At 39.1% G+C, this 16,727-nt stretch overlaps 1 protein-coding gene across 9 annotated transcripts in view; it reads left to right on the top strand.

Moving 5' to 3' along the window:
• The window catches only part of METTL6 (methyltransferase 6, tRNA N3-cytidine), a 20,017-nt gene extending 3,290 nt beyond the window's left edge, over nucleotides 1–16,727 (top strand). For 5 of the 9 annotated variants that reach the window (XM_061996323.1, XM_061996322.1, XM_061996321.1 and 2 more), the window contains 4 exons: nucleotides 726–896; nucleotides 2,823–2,964; nucleotides 5,484–5,621; nucleotides 5,769–5,969. In XM_061996323.1, coding sequence (XP_061852307.1) covers nucleotides 726–896; nucleotides 2,823–2,964; nucleotides 5,484–5,621; nucleotides 5,769–5,794 — 477 coding nt within the window. In that variant the 3' untranslated portion in view covers nucleotides 5,795–5,969. Of the gene's footprint in view, nucleotides 1–725; nucleotides 897–2,822; nucleotides 2,965–4,722; nucleotides 4,761–4,790; nucleotides 4,877–5,483; nucleotides 5,622–5,768; nucleotides 5,970–16,682 lie in introns of those variants that run through there. The other 4 variants (XR_009818733.1, XR_009818734.1, XM_061996325.1 and 1 more) reach the window with 4 other exon arrangements.

Here is a 16,727-nt window from a genome sequence, read left to right as displayed (position 1 = left end):
GGAGGCTTTGGGCTTTAAAAGTCTCAGTTTTTTAAGTTTGTAATCATGGGTAAATTTCTGTATAGATGTTATTTGAAAGCATTCTCTCTTGGACATTTGTTATGTAGAACTACAAGTCATACTACACATTTTTTCCTATCTTTGCCATCACATACTTCTGGCAAACAGGAGAGGATAGCAGCTCCCTGTGATGCCACAGCTGCACTGCAAGATGAGGTTAGGCTGAGTGTGTACCCTGGATTTTGGATGACTGAGTACTGTCTGCCTCCACAGCTCTTGCTGGTGTTCTTTCTTGCCAAGACCAGGTTTCCTTTTATCCAGCAGAACTGTGGGCTAGAACAGCTCTGCTGCAGGTTACATAACACGAACCTGAGCTACTGTATATCAAGAGCTATACTTCAGTCACCTTGTAAACCAGAATTTCTTTTAATAATATTTCTATATTTTTAAACAGTAGAAGCAGTGGTGTAACAGAAGTGGTATGTTTCTGCATTGTCTTAACACACATTCCTTCTCAAATTCCTGAGAACAGACTATTCTACTGGTGGTCGTTTCACTCATGGTAGCAGGCAGCAAAGAATTTATGGTTGCACTAGTCACCTGTTGGAAGTTAATATTCTTTTGCTGTCGTGTTGCTCACTGATTAGTTTCACAATTTTTTTTCACCCTTGCAGTAACAAATGCTGGTCATTTTCAGTAAAACCATACTCTGTTCATTTCTACAGAAAAATGCCTTATACAGTACTGAAAGATGTAAAGTGTTCCAGTGTGATCTTACCAAAGATGATCTTCTAGAAAATATACCAGCAGATTCTGTGGATGTTGTCACACTTATATTTGTGCTTTCTGCCATTCATCCTGACAAAATGCATCTTGTCTTGAGGAATATCTACAAGGTAAAGTCAGCTGATTTTACAGCCTTTCAAGCACTTTGATTCTTTTAAGCGTGAAAGTACATGGTTTTCTTCAGAGAAAATAACCCCTCTTGTAATGGTGATCTTTAATACTCTATTGCTGGAGAGAGTTCAGTGCAGGGCCACCAAAATGATGGAGTGGAGCATCTCCCTTATGATGAAAGGCTGAGGGAGCTGGGGGCTTTGGCTTGGAGGAGACTGATCTCATTATGTCTACAGCTATGTAAAGGATGGATGTCAGGAGGATGGAGCCAGGCTGTTCTCAGTGATGTCCAATGATAGGACAAGGGGCAACAGGTACAAGCTATAACACAAGAGGATCCAAAGAAACACAAGGAAAAACTTCTTCACTGTGAGATTGAGGGAGCACTGAATGGGCTGCCCAGATGGGTTGTGGAGTCTCCTTCTCTGGATGGAGTTCCTGTGTGACCTACTCTAGGTGGCCCCGCTCTGGCAAGGTGCTTGGACTAGATGATCTTTCAAGGTCCCTTCCAACCCTTAAGGTTCTGTTCTGTGATTCTACACAGGTATTTAGTTTTCCTAGTATAGGGTACTTAAATATGTTTTACAATGTTTGGTTGTTTTCTCTCTTGGTATTGTGACGCTGTTTGGATTCTGGCCTAAAGCATGCCATGAACATGACACAAAGGTATTTTGAACCTATGACATGGGCTCCTAGGTTGTATACTACAAATAAAGATTTTGGATTGTAGGAATGTCTATGTTGATAAGGTGTTAATGACAGTGAACCAAAACTGACTTCTAGAAGATACAGTGACTTGTATTTAGTATGTTATTGTTATTATTAAACACACTTGTTCTCTGGTGATTTATAAGTGGGGTTTTCAGAGATCAACATTTATCTGGAGAGACTCATCTCCCTGGGCTGCCTTTGTTCATTGACAGACCCATCCTAGGATAGACCCATCCAGACAGTGGTTTAAATAATCTGAATTGTGATTGTTCTGAATTTTCTCAAGATATCAAATATTGACTGCAGGGGGAAATAGTCAACATATTTTTTCTTGATGCATATGTGTGTATTTTTCTATTATCAGATATCCTGTTTGGTTTATCATCAGTAGTTTGAAAAGGGACTGTTAGATTTTTTTTGGTGTATCTCCAGCTGCTTTCGAAAGTCAGGTTTGCCTCATAGCGCATGCACATGAAAAGACTAGTGATTGTTTTCTCTGTGGAGATACCTGCTTCATTTAACTCACTTGTAGGTTTCTACACAAATTTGCAAGTGGCAAGTACTCCTTTTCTCTTCTAAAAAATACAGCTGGTATTTGATGAGGTAGGAAAGCTGCATGCATCAAATGTCTAATGTCAGCATGGCCAATGACCATGTATTTCTAAATCTTAAACTCTTTATGACTTGACTTGTTTACCAAAGAGCAATTTAAAAAAAAATAATCCCATGACCCATTTTCCTGAAGTTGTTCCTTTTTTATTTCATGTTAGATTGCAACATTTTTTCTTTCTCACATGAAGAAAAGAAACGTCATGGTATTCTAAATTTTGTTAGTCCTTACCAGGTGCTAGACTGTATACTAGCCAACAAAGAAAATACCCAGTTGGTACTTCATTTTTATTGTTAAACTTTATCTTTTCTTCTTTATTTGAAGAGTGTTGCCAAAAGCTTCTTTAGCTGATCAGCACCCAAACAGGTATCTTAAAAGTATTTGTAGTCTACCGTTCATGGGGAAGCATTTGCAAAACAGATAGTCCAATTCATAGGCAGCTTTTTTGTTGCACAGGGAATTAATTCAATGCATATATCACTTCTGTGTTGAATGTGTTAGAATACCTTGTCTTAGTTATATGTGTGTATGTATGTATATACAAATAAATATATCTCTATATGGCTAAATTAATTTAGTAAAACATATATGTATTACCTGACAGGTATTAAAACCAGGCAGGTGTGTATTGTTCAGAGACTATGGACTGTATGATCATGCAATGCTCAGGTTCAAATCTGGCAGCAAACTTGGAGAAAACTTTTATGTTAGACAAGATGGTACAAGATCGTATTTTTTTACTGAAGGTAAGACATACTGTTGAGTGCTTTGTTTTCTGTGGATCTTCAGTTTAAATGTGCTTCAGGGAATTGCGAACATGCCCATGGCAGTTTTGTTTTACACAGATGAACAGTTTTATTGTGACATACTTCCTCTGCCATCCCTTTTTTGGGGAGGAAAAGGGTATTTAGACTGGCAGGACTATTTGGAGCATTTCCTTTCTTACAGCTTCTTGTATGGGCTATAATATGCCAAGAGCAACAGTTTCTGAATTTGCTGAATTTCATTCAGATTTGTTACCTAAGGGAGAGAGACCAGTGTTCAGTTATAGAACAGATCATCTTCATGCAGCAACTAAGCAGTTATGTTGGCATCGTTCTTTTAGCAAGGCTATTTCTGGTGTGCAAGATGAGGTCTACTGAAGAAGTTAATGACTGCTAAAGCAGAACCACGACTACAGTGCTGGTAAAAGCTTGTGCACAAATCCTACTGAGACAGCACTAACTAGCTGTGCTCACTCTGTTTTGGGTTTTGTTGTAGTAAAGATGATGCAAAAAACATTTCTATGCGATACAGTATTCAAACAGGTTTTCATTTAGTGCTCATAATGCTTTATGAAGGAAGGTAATTATTGCAGTTTACTGCTGGAGAATTTGAAGTACAGAGACATGAAGGAATTTGCCTAGACTCTCTCAGGGAATTGGGATTATAGCTCATCCTCTAACTCACATTCCTAATGCTAAACTTTAGTGAACCTTTACTTCTCCCTGTCAGTTATAGGGCATTGTGAATAAGGGCTGTGTGTTTCTTTGAGTCTCTTTGATCTTACTTTAAACCAGAATACAGTCACTGGAGAGACTGATTTGGAGCCAAGTAAATGTTATTCATATTTTATGACATAACATATTGCCTAATTGCTTCTGATATATAAAAAACATTAATCTTGTTTGAGCTCTCTCTATTCTTTAGAGGACAATGGTGAAATTAAGATAATGCAGGCTGTGCTACAGCTTCATTGAAGCATTTCTAGAACCGTTATTTATAGAGTGATTTCTGTTTAAACAATTAGCTCTTACAAAGAGAATGGATGCTAAAGGGAAAAAATAAGAAACAGACATAGTTGTGGAATTTTAAATACAATTTGTATTGTGTGTTAGAATTCTTTTATAAATGAGAAACTCCTTGCTAGTATGCATGTTTGATTTGGGAGAAGAATTGAGTTAGAGAGGAGGAAGAGGAAGGAAGGACAAAAGAGAGAATTTATTTTACATTGCTCATGTTAGCAATTGCTTAGCCTTGGGCTGGTCTGTGACTCTCTCATGGTTCACTTCTGTTCCCATTTTTAATCCCTATCATCTCATTCATCTTTCTAATTTTCATATAAACTTTGTTTACTTCTTGAGAATTCTTTTGTCACTAGAAACATGACTCCCATCATTTCCACACAGTTTGTAACCTGTGCTGTTTTTCATTTGGTTAGTGCCACACTGGTACACTAAGTAATTGCTGCATGGGATGATTTGAATGATGCTTATTTAGAATATGTCTGTCCTCAGGTAACAACACTGAGCTTCTTATATGTAAAAAAAAAAAATAAATTTTCCTACTGTTTGAAATAATATTAATCTGTGAAGGAATGCATGGTAGTTATTTTGTGTGGGGGGAAAAAAATGTGCAGCTTCCTTACAATAAGATTTCAGTAGGTCCACAATTCAGTGCAGTTTACTTATATTTCATTGATGTGTGTCCCTCATTTTACATGAACACACTATGCTGACAACCAGTGCATGTGGCTTCATGATGGGCTTGGGTAGCCTGCACCAAAATGGGTGGTGTCATCTTCCTTCCTCAGTACACCACCTCTTCTAGTGCTGAGATTTCTGTACTTCCATGATCAACCCTTTCATCAAGCTTGTCCCCCTGAACAGTGAAAAAATGGTATGTCTTTGTTTTCTATCAAGTAGTCCAAGTTTAGAATGGTTTAAATTTATTGTGAAATTGCCACCTGAGTAAATGAAACAAGAAGCATGAAAGGAAAAGTGATGATTTTTAGTTAACATGACAGGTAAATATCATGAGCAGCCCTCTGCACTGCATAGGTCACCCTGTTTGTGAGGTACTTCTGCCTTTCCTAAGGAAGATATACTTTAAGCAAGATTCTTTTTTTGTGGAAAACACTTTCAATTTGACTTAGTGGAAGCTTGATACCACCTTATCCACTTTGCCATTTTGTCCAGTTTTCTGCGTAGCAATGGCATGTGAATGTGTGGTAAGGTGGCAAGTGATGTGGCATGTTTTGGAAACTAAACTGGGTAGCTTAAGCCCCAGTTTTGCAAGCTGTGTTGCTTAGGTTGAAGTGTCTAAAGGAAATCTGCCTGAGGTTTTATTCAGCAGTCTGGCTGCATAGAACAGCTTGAAATCTGAAGGCCTGTGTGATTTTCATGTTGGAACAGATAAGAACATATATTTATATAAATGCAGACCAGTGTTTTAAAAATAGCTTAAGCATAATATTTCATATTGGTTTTAAAAATTTCTTTTCCAGAGTTCTTGTCTCAGCTCTTCAAGGCTGAGGGATACGAGCAAGTGGTCAATGAATATGTGCAGCGAGAAACTGTGAATAGGAAAGAAGACTTGTGCGTGCCAAGAGTTTTTCTTCAAAGCAAATTTCAAAAGCCTTTCAGTAAGAGCTAAGTTCTTGCTGATTAGCAGCAGCATTGCTTGTTTGAAAGTGGAAGCTAGCACATAATTTTTCTTTGTGTGTGTGTTCATCTTTCTGGTAAACCATTAATGACTGCATCCAGAACCTCTTGTTGGTTTTCATCCTCAGATATGAAATATGGATGCTGTTTCTGATTCAAGTAGAAGATGGTTTAGTAATGCAGGCAACCTGTTTAATATCTGTATTTCTGCTTCTAAAGTAAATGCTGTACAGCATTCTTGGAGGATCAGGTAAAGCACACTAGATATGGTTAATTTTAAGCATTAGTTTCCATCAGTTATTATAATAATTGTTATTTCCATTTTAATTAAAAACCATTTAAAAAATAAATATCTTTTGTTTCTTATCACGTGTTTTTTTGTGGCTTGTTACAGTATTTCATTTGCTTTCAGTATTTTTAAGACTTCTGGGTATAATCTCTCAATTACAGGCATGAAATGGACTCAGTGAGTGGTATAATGTAAACTGCTTTGGTATTTTAATAATGGTATCTTTTTAATATGCTCAGCAGTTAGATATGTAAACAAATGTTTATATTCTAAATAAGATCCCAATTTATTTGATTTCATGCTTGAAGAAAGTTTGCACTGCAAAATCTCTTCTTTTTGCTTGGATGATACACTCTCAAAAACATGCCTGGATCTTTAACCTGCATTTTGAACAGCTGCTCTGCAGCAGGGGAAGCTCAGAAGTAATGTGGTAACTTGTGCAATGGACTATGCTGATCTTGTGTAATGTATACAAGTTGCAACAAGGGAAATTCCACTGAAATACTAGCTTTTTTTTGTGTATGTAAGAGGAGGACAGGGCCCAGAGGGGTTGTGGAACCTCCATCCTTGGAAATAGTCGGAAATAAATTTGAGGGTGACCCTATTCTGAGTAGGGATTTCATCTCTTGCAGTATATGTTAGTACGCAATTGATTGACTCAGACTGTTATTCCACTGCACTTGTATGTTGCTAGATGACCCAGTCATACACATTTGATGTAGACCAGAGGTGACTTATTTGCCTCTCTTCATGACACACTATCCATAAGCTGTGATATATTTTTTTTGCAGCACTGTTACCACTGGCTGTGTGTGCATGGAGGGAAAGAAGTTAACACTTTTCCAACGTAACGCCTCATGTTGCAAAGTTAACCAGTCAGGATTTTCTGAACAAATGGGAGCTGCCAGAGGTCTTATTCAGTTGGTGTGTTTATAAATAGTTTTTGCAGTGGATCATTGCCTTGTGTAAGGACACCACAGCTCTTTTTTAGTCTGATACCGTGAACCACAAAGTTGGATTTATTGTATCGTCAAATTTTGGCCTCAGAGGAAAAAGCAATTAAACCATGCAATTCTCCTAATGACTCTTTGAGGGGGATTATTACATGACATCTCCTTTTTTTATGGAGAGTATAATCTCAGGGATTTATGCATTGCTGACCCCTGCTGCACAAGCCATTAGCACTTTCTGCCATAGTAGTAATAAATATCTAGTAATGTTTCTAGTAAATGAAAAACATGTTAAAAAGAGGTGTAACGATGGCATTATTCTAATCTGAGCAAGCGTAATTTTCTGCCTTCACCTTTAGTACAGCAGTTCTGCAATGACTGCATGTAGTGTGAGCTTTCTTGATTTTTAGTGGGATTTGAACTTTGCAACACCAAGTGCCTTACAGAACTGGATATTTGTATGGCCGCTTGTCACTTTGCTATATGATTGTCAGCATATTCAAAGGCAAATGCAAAGAACTGGGCATCCCAAAAAGGAAAGGAAATGTAGGCAAATGGGAAAAATATTAATTATGAGATTTGAGTCAACCCCGTAGACTTACTGCAGCCAGCCATTGACTTCATTTTTACACGGAAACAATAACTGAACCCCTTTTTGTGGCTGGCTGTAGCTTCAGTGTTTCTGTGTATTTCTACTGGAGGAACCCCTGTCACTTTTTTTTTGTAGCAACACGTTGAATAGAGAGCAGTATTTCTGTTATTTCTCATTCAGTCTCATTTCCAGTCAGTCTTGGGAAATAAAGTGGCATGCATTAGTTCCCCTGCCAGAAAGACCATCAGCTATAGTTGTTATAAAGCAGAGGTTATTTTGAGATGGTCAGAAAGCTTTATGTGGTTGCTGTGCTTTTGTTTCTGTGAAGGTGAAATCGTTGCAAGTTCTTGTAACTGTGGTAAAGTTTGAGGAAGTTCAGTCAGCTTTAAGAAATCTTTGCCTCGTCATGTGATGCACACTAACTGATGGGGTGTAAAGTGGATATACACCCTCCCAACCCTTCAAGCTTTCCTAGCTCATGTAAGGTCACCAGAGGTAGCACATGCCAAGGACACCCATACCTAGTATCCTTGCTTGAACAACCGTCCTTAGAGAGATTGGGAATCAGGGTAAATACTGTCAAAAGGACCTGGAAAAAAATATACATGCACTGAATCCTGCTCACCTTGCACAAACAAGCTACTATGCTATCATTGGGATAAACTGATTGTTCTTTGATTTGTTTTCAATCAATGGGAGCTGCTGAGACACTGCTGTCTGTAGACCTTCCTTTTATTTTACTTAAGCTGAGCTAGCTGCTCTATGTGGCAAGCATAAATAAGAAGTAGTAAGTTACTTCATGCCATCACTCTGTTCTGAGCAATGTTTAGAATAGAAGGAAATAATTATTGAAGTAGTAGGTCTGAGAAATAAATAACTAAATAGGGTTTTATGGTTTGGTGTGCTGCGATTACATTCTCTGATGTTTAATAAACTATGATCTCTTGTTAAATCTTTTTCAGTGATTAAGAAATCATAAATCACTTTCCAGTGTGAGGTTCTGATATCTCCCACTGGAATTAGACAACATATATTAAAGAACCATGTTAACAGGGCAGTGAGAACACAAGTAGAGTCTGTCTGTGGCTATTTTCATCAAATTTACAGAAATATAATGTCTGAGTCTTCTAATATTTCATGTCCTTTACTGTTCTGTCAGATTTTGTTAATATTGTCCAATGTGTTTGACAATAGGCTAAAACTAGACAAAAATCCACACATCTATTGTGTGTATACTGTACCACAAAATCACAGAATAGTGGAGGGTCAGAAGGGACCTCTAAGGATCATCCAGTCCAAAACCTTGCTAAAGCAGGTCTACCTAGATCAGATCCCACAGGAACGTCTCCAGATGGATTTTGAAAACCTCCAGTGAGGTAGACTCCACACCCTCCCTAGGCAGCCTGTGCCAGGACTCCCTCACCTGAACAGGGAAGAGGTTTTTCCTTCTGTTTAAGTGGAACATTTTGTGTTCCAGCTTTTGTCCATTACCCCTTGTCTTGTCACTGAACACTGCAGAAGAAAACATTGCCACATACTCTTGACATACACCTTTCAATACTTGTAAGTATTAATAAGATCCCCCCTCAGTCTCCTCCAGACTAAACAGCCCCAGTTCCCGCAGGCTTTCCTCATAAGGAAGATGCTCCAGTCCCCTGATCATCTTGGTGGCCCTGTGCTGGACTCTCTCCAGCAGTTCCCTGTCCCTCTTCAGCTGAGGAGCCCAGAACTGGACACAGGACTCCAGATGAGGTATCACCAAGGCACATTGCTGGCTCATGGTTAGTTTATTGCCAACCAGGACTCCCAGGTCTCTCTGCAGAGCTGCTTTCCAGCAGATCTCCCCCAGCCTGTCCTGGTGCATGAGGTTATTCCTTCCCAGATGCAGGACTCTGCACTTGTCCTTGTTGAACCTCATGAGGTTCCTCTTCCCAACTGTCAAGCCAGTCGAGATCCCACTGAATGGCAGCACAGCCTCTGGGGAATCAGCCAGTTCTCCCAGTTTGGTGTCATCAGGGAACTTGCTGAGGGTACACTCTGTCCCCTCATCCAGGTCATTGATGAAGATGTTGAACAAGACTGGCCCCAGAACCGATCCCTGTGGAACTCCACTGGCCACAGGCCTCCAACTCGATTCTGTGCCATTGATCACCACCCTCTGGGCTCTGTCATTCAGCCAGTGCTCGATCGACCTCACCATCCACTCATCCAAGCCACACTGCCTGAGCTTTCTGATGAGGATGTTATGGGAGACAGTGTCAAAAGCCTTGCTGAAGTTAAGATAGATGACTTCTGCTGCCCTCATCCATCCAGCCAGTTATGCCCTCATAGGATACTGATCAACAGGATTTCCCCCTGGTGAGTCTGTGTTGAATCCCCCGAATAACCATCTTTTCCTGCATATATTTCGAGAAGCCATTCAGGATGTGATGTTTGATCACCTTTCCAGGGATGGATGTGAGGCTGACTGGCCTGTAGTTTCCTGGGTTCTTCTTGCCCTTTTTGGAGCCTGCAGTGACATTGGCCTTTCTCCAGTCCTTAGGCATCTCACTAGTCTTCCATGATCAATCACAAATGATGGGAGAGTAGCTTAGCAATAACATCAGCCAGCTCCCTCAGCACTTGTGGGTGCATCCCATCAGGTCCCATAGATTTATGGGTGTTAAGTTTGCCCAACAGGTCTCCAACCTCATCCTCATCTACCAAGGGAAAGTCTTCCATTTCCCAGACTGTCTCACTATCCTCCAGGGACTGGGCTTGCTGAGGGCTGGCCTTGGCAGTGAAGACTGAGGCAAAGAGTCAGTCAGTAGTTCGGCCTTCTCTGCATCCTCTGTCACCAGGACACCCTTCTTGTTCATTAGCATGCATGGATTGGCTTTCTTTCCTTAGAAATATGGGTTAGTGAGAAAAATCCATTTGAACTTTAAATTAATGATATCACAGTAGGTTTTTTGTGGTTCGTTTGATAGTTAAAAGGCTATTTCTGTGCATCTTTCAGGTACCTGAAGGTTTCTTAGGTTGCAAAGGCAGAATATTTAAGCAGTGAATACATCATTATCCCTATGGTAGATTGTGCCTCATTTCTATGAAAAAGTGCTATAAAACTGTGACCTGAAACTCCAGCATCTGTAGGAATCAGTAGCCAACTGTAAAACCTACAGCCATGGCCTCACAGGAGAAAACTGGTAAATGAAATCTGAAAGGTCATTTATAGGCCTAACTGATGTTCTCTTTTCTTTGTTGTACAGTTTATGCATCTGAATATATTGAGGTACAAATGACCATTTGGGAGATGTTTTATTGGCAGAATTAGTTCAAAGATATTTCTGTCTGTTTGGGGAGGATATCAGTGGTGAGAACGAGTACGTGAAGGAAAAAAAGATTATGTTTAAGCTTCTGGGGAAAAATAAGTGTACTGAGTTTCACAGGCCAGGGATGACATGCAATTAAATGTCTTGTTCATCTAAAAGGTAAAATTTGGGGAATGAATGCAGGCAGCTTCCAAAATGAAATAATGTTACAGGCAGCTAGAAGGGCAACATCTACTTGTGTACAATATTAGTCATACATGCCAGACTGACTGGGCAGCAGAATTTCAGATTGGAAAGATAATGTTAAGATACTGTTAGTGAAAATAGTTAAGTCTTTGTTTATGGATTTTTACCTCCCATCACATAGCTATGATGAATTTTTCGCTAGTTATGCCTGTTGTTATTAGGACAGATTATGAGCCATCTCAGACTTCTGGGAGCAAACATGTCCTAGTTAAACATTCTGCAAAAACCTCCGGCCCTTGGGTGCAGTAGGTTCAGGATACGAGGATGTTTACGCCCTGTGATGTGAGTTGGTTTATTTGTTCTAATAAACAGATGGTGAGCCTACACTATGAGGAGGCACACAGAGGCATTGCTTGCAAAGATAAAAGCTATTAGCCAGGTAAGATGTTGCATGAGAGAATCTTTTACATTCCTACTTTGCAAGCTGATATGCAACATTCACTGTGTTTGCAGTGGGGAGAAAATACTGCTGCTGTGAAATCAGGGAAGACAAGGGCACAAGAAAAAGACTATGTGATTCTTCCAAATGAACAATGATTTTGTGTACCTCTACCTAAATGATCCTGTTTGGGAACGTTTACTCCCTTTTCCTATATGTCTTGGAATTCATACTTGGAAAATTCAGTTGCTTTTGAAGGCCTTTGCCAAAGACAGAGGTATAACCAATGCATGCTCGTGGAATATATTAAGTGAAAGATTTGGAAAGGCAGCTGTGTGACTCAAAATAGAAATCCAGGTTTGTTTTTCTCCCTTGACTTATAAGAATCTTTTTACTTTGCTATCACTTTGGTGCTTTTTCAGAGTTTCCCCTCTAGGGTGTCTGTCCTGTGTCTTCATTCTTTAAACTAGATGCACTCTATCAACTCCAGCTCAGGTTTCTGATGCCTGTAGTATCCAGAGAGCTTAGAACTGGAATAGCTGAGGGTAGTTTTAGTGAGAAGTCAGTGAGCAGACAAGTCAGAGTCTGCCTACTGTCTAGGCTTCACTCAGTATTTTTCTACAGGCAACTTCTCTGGACTCTTGGATTTCTGTAGCATGTTTTGAATAGCAGAGAAGCTGCTCTTTGATGGGGTAATGGTATCTTTGTGTATATGGGATTATTGTGTATTTGCAATGGAAGGATTTTGACTTGTTTTTTTTTTCCTAATTTCAGCTTCAAGTTTTTGTGCGAAAGATAATATTTAATTGGATTTTTTATCTTCTAATATAGAAGCCTTTTTCTTTCAAATGTAACAGACCTATTGCTGTTTTGGTAGAACCAGAGTATTCAAAAGCAGGATGGACAAGGGAAGGGGGGAAGAGAGAGCTGATTTCTGCTCAAATACAATAAATGTTCTGTTCTACTTGTTTTATTAGCAAAGCAAATTTCATAGGAACATAAAAGTACTTTGAAGAAGCCACAAAACCATTACCACTAATTTGTTCTGAACTACTTTCAGAAAGATAGTTCTGAAATCCTGTAGAACTCCGTAGACTTAGCTGTGACCAGATGGCTGAAGTATCTAAAAACAGATTTCACATTCAGCATTGGTGGATGCTCTGTCTTGTCCTTTAGGACCTAGCCCCAGGGAACGTCATATTTGTAACTGCTTATCTGGATGAATGTAAATCCTTCACTGGAAGATGAATATGTTCTAGACTCTCCACCCAATACAGTAGCATGTTACTCTCTTTGCTCCACAGTGTATGCCACTAAAAATTTTGCTGGCTTTGGATCAGCTTCCAGCAACAGTTTCAGGCTTTAGTTTCTCTTTTGAATGCAGCTAATAAATCAAGGATCAGCAATCATCTGTATGTTCTTGATCTGTACTTGGCTGGGACATGATGGCCAAGAGAAATCCTGTTAGAAATAAAACTCAGAAGAGGGAAGAACCCACTTCAAATAAACTGAAATAATCAAGCTGCTGCAGACATATAATGTATCTTAGAAGTACTGAAAAGTTGTCCCCTTATGGACTTTAACCTATGCAAAATACTAGCCTACCCTTTTGCTCAAGAGGTCCTTTCCAAGCCACTAAGTAAAGGCTTTAAGAAAAGAGCATAACTAAACATTAAAGAAGAAGGAAATATCACAATGAGACTCTAAAACATGAACTACATGTATCTCTTAAAGTAAGGCAGAGTTGTTTTCAAAGGCTCAAGGAAGACAGGGTAAGCTTGTCAACTGGTACTGGAACTGAAAGCTTTAACCTTGATTCCATAATAGACAGTTTATTTTTCATTGTATAGACTTCTTCTCATGGGAGGTCCTTGTCTGATTTGGTCACCAACAGTAGATCAGTGAGACAGAATGATTTTGCAGTTATAATAGATCTTAGGATGTATTAGTACTTCTGTAAAAGAAAAGCTTCTTGTGAATGAATGATGAATCAAAGGAGCAAGAGTGTTTTGTCAATGCTAACAGCAACAGGGCTTGTTCATGTGCCAGGCTAGCCTGTTGTTTGGCAGGAAATGCAATGTCAGGCAGCATTTTGTAGTGCTGCAATAAAAATCCTTTGATGAATATTCTTTAAAAACAAAACAGCTTTCAAACATTTAAAGGGAGGAGCCACAATGTGCCTGGCATGCTCAAAAAACATGCAGGTAAAACTGTAGCTGCAACAGTGGCATTATTCATATTTAAACACCAGACAAAGCTGAAGGTGTGGAATTGCCAGATTTCGCCCACCCAAATGGTTTTGCACCACAGGTAGTAGTAGTGTAACTGCCTATTACTGTGATTATATGGTTTTGTTTCATGTAGTCTGTAGAGAGCTGAGAATATGTTACTGTTGACTGTGTAAAGATGAGTAAAGTAGGAGCCATAAATATGAGTAAAGTATGAGAAATTTGCTTTTGTGTCTTGATTTGACATTTCCTGGGGCCTTTAACATTCTATATCCTTACTTTAGCTAAGATTTTATTGCTATTGATTTTTATGGTGCATTTGTTGAATATTAGAGGAGGTGGAAAGAAGTATAAGGTCCTGAAATGGTAGATAGTGCAGGACTACAGAAGAGTCTCTAAAAACAGAGTGAATGGAGCCCAAATGTCGAATTTAACATATGGCATCTTCCAAAGAGAACTCTTCTGAACAAACCCCTTTAAAAGTGTTCACTGAATACTTGTGGAGATATTTGGAAACCCATGAATGGAAACAGATTATTCCAGGTGTTGTAGACAGAAAATAAGAGACAAACCCTATCCTAAAAATTGTAACCATTCAGTTATGCAAGATGGGTAAGAAGAGGAAGGAAGGATATCCCGTTTGTGGTAAGACATAGAGATTAATGTCATCCCTACTTCAAATCTAAGTTATTGTGAAAATGAGCCTTAAGAAGTTATTTCCCATATCTCAGTTCATTGGGTAAAAAGCAGGCCATCTTGCTAGAGAGCTGATGTTTTCTTAGAGAGATACTAGCTGATGAAGGAAAGTATGGTTTCTGAACGTCTTGTCACAACAAATTGAAAGATGAGTACCATTTCATACTCTGCTGTCGGTTTCCTGGGCTATTTCAAGCGTTGCCTCTCACTTTCTGCCCTGTAGGGAAGAGGTAAGGATCTTGGAGTGAAAAATGTTATGCAAGAAGTCAGTAAGTACATTTGTTGTGAGTTCTAAGTCTTCTTATTTTCCTGCTGCTACAACCCTTAACTTTTTCGAAGCCTAGGAGATGAAGAGGTAACTACAATGCATCCTTGAAAAGGAAAGGATTGTGTGAAAGGGCAATGCTGCAAAATACTTTCCCAGATTTGAAACAAATGTGGTAAAATGCTCTTTCTGTCAAAGTCCATGAGAAAACTTCATCTGACTTCCTTGAGACCTTGTTGCAACAAGACGGCAATGGGAATCACATTGCAGGATGGGAGATCTAATGCATCCCGTCCCTTGCTGACCCTTGATGTTGGGAAAAGAGGATTCACAGATAGGGTGCAGCCTGATCATAAAAGCTAGTAAAGTAGACACTTAAAATAGCCAGGGAGGAGAAAAAGACATAAAAGTGCTTTGATGAGGGACACAAAATGAATATTTTTGTTTAAGCAGAAGTGCTTTGGTTACAATTGCATGGTGCCAGGAGCAGGCAATATAATCAAAATGTTAGTACATTAGGAGAAGCAGCAGTGCTACTCTTTGCCTCATCTGTCTTTTCCTGGTCAGAACACAACAATTCCAACCCTCATGGAATCTGTAAGGAGGTTGGAGTGTTGGTGATCCCTGTCTTGGGCAGACTGATGGATTTATAGCATAAATCACTTTATATTCAATAGTTATAGCGCAACCTTGTCTTCCACTGCTGTTTGAAGCCTGGGTGCAGAGGAAACGTAGGTTTTAAAAAGAAACTTACCTAACAGAGGAAGAAAAGCTTGTCAGTGTTGGTTAGCAAAGTCTGCAGCTGATGTGACACATTTCTTGAGTAAGGATAACGTTATGTATTGTTTGCAATGCAGTGAAAAAGGAATAGCTTCTCTTACATCAGCTGTACTGTAAAATAACTTTCTTCTCTCTAGACTGTCTCTACTTTGTCAAGCTCTTATCTAACCTAGTTGGAGGCTTAGTCTTATGTTTTATGCCTAAATACAGAACCATGAAGCAACTTATTTGTGCAGAAGTTGGATTTTTTTCCCCCTCCCTACCCTGCTGCTTAGCTAAGAGTTTGCCTAAAAAGGGTGAAGGAAGGATGTTTGGGATTTTGTTCACCAGATGGCACTAGCCACTAAACCAGTGCTACCTTTCTTTTAACCCTGGTACTGAAATGTCTAAATCTTTTAACTCCGTGGTAGGAAGACCTGGTAATGATTAACTACAGTCAGGACAGCTAGTGTCTTTTCTCATATGCAGTTGAGTCATCATTTTGTCTACTTAAATATCTCTTGGATCTCGAAAAAAGAAAAGTTTTTTGGAAGAAAATACATTTGCGTCTCAGATATACTTCTGTAGTGGGAATGTTCTTAGCACAATGTGAGGGAGAGTAAGTTGAAATCCTGTTAATGGCAACTGGGATCCTCATTGCCTCTACTTGTGAGGCAATAATTTTTTGCATGGACAACTTGTAGTTTATTTCTGTTTGAGTCCCACTAAACTGTTACCTTTGAAAGTGCTGTGCTTTAAGGTACAGATTTCAAAATGCAGTGCCTCCAATACAGTATTTTTTAATCTCCTCAAAAACATTGCACAAATTTCTGTTTACATGAACTGATTCTAGGATTTTTTCTACTTTTGTTTTATGAATGAGCTGCTCTCCAGTTGAGCAGCCTTTCAAGCAGAGCTGCATAAGATGCACACAACCAGAGAGGCTGTGTCTCTTTCATTAATTACTGCACAAAGTCACCTGTAATTTAGTTTGCCATTTTACAGTTTCTCCTACTTTAGTAATCCCCACTTTGTCTCCAGCAAGTGCTTGTCATTTCAAGGGAAATAGGAAGAATAGAATAAAATTACATCTTGCTGGCTTTATATTTCACTTTAAACGTTATGTGTTTAGTATAATCCATTATCAGGCAGCCCTGATAAACTGCACATAAAATTGCCTCCACTGCCTATTATGCAACAGTTATTCTTTCAAATATTAAATATTTGAGTTAGTGTAAATGCTAATTATCTGCCAGTGCAGAAACCAATTTGTAAAAACACAGCTCCTCTCCTTGCTGTTCTGACAGCTCCACTTCTCTTTATTTAGGACTGGCTTATCCTTGTTTTTTGCACAAGTGCGTGAGATCTGCCA

This window comes from Colius striatus, chromosome 5, assembly GCF_028858725.1.
Source record: "Colius striatus isolate bColStr4 chromosome 5, bColStr4.1.hap1, whole genome shotgun sequence".
NCBI lineage: Eukaryota > Metazoa > Chordata > Aves > Coliiformes > Coliidae > Colius > Colius striatus.
The sequence above is the reverse complement of the archived record's forward strand: the minus strand, read 5'-3'. Positions and strand labels throughout refer to the sequence as shown.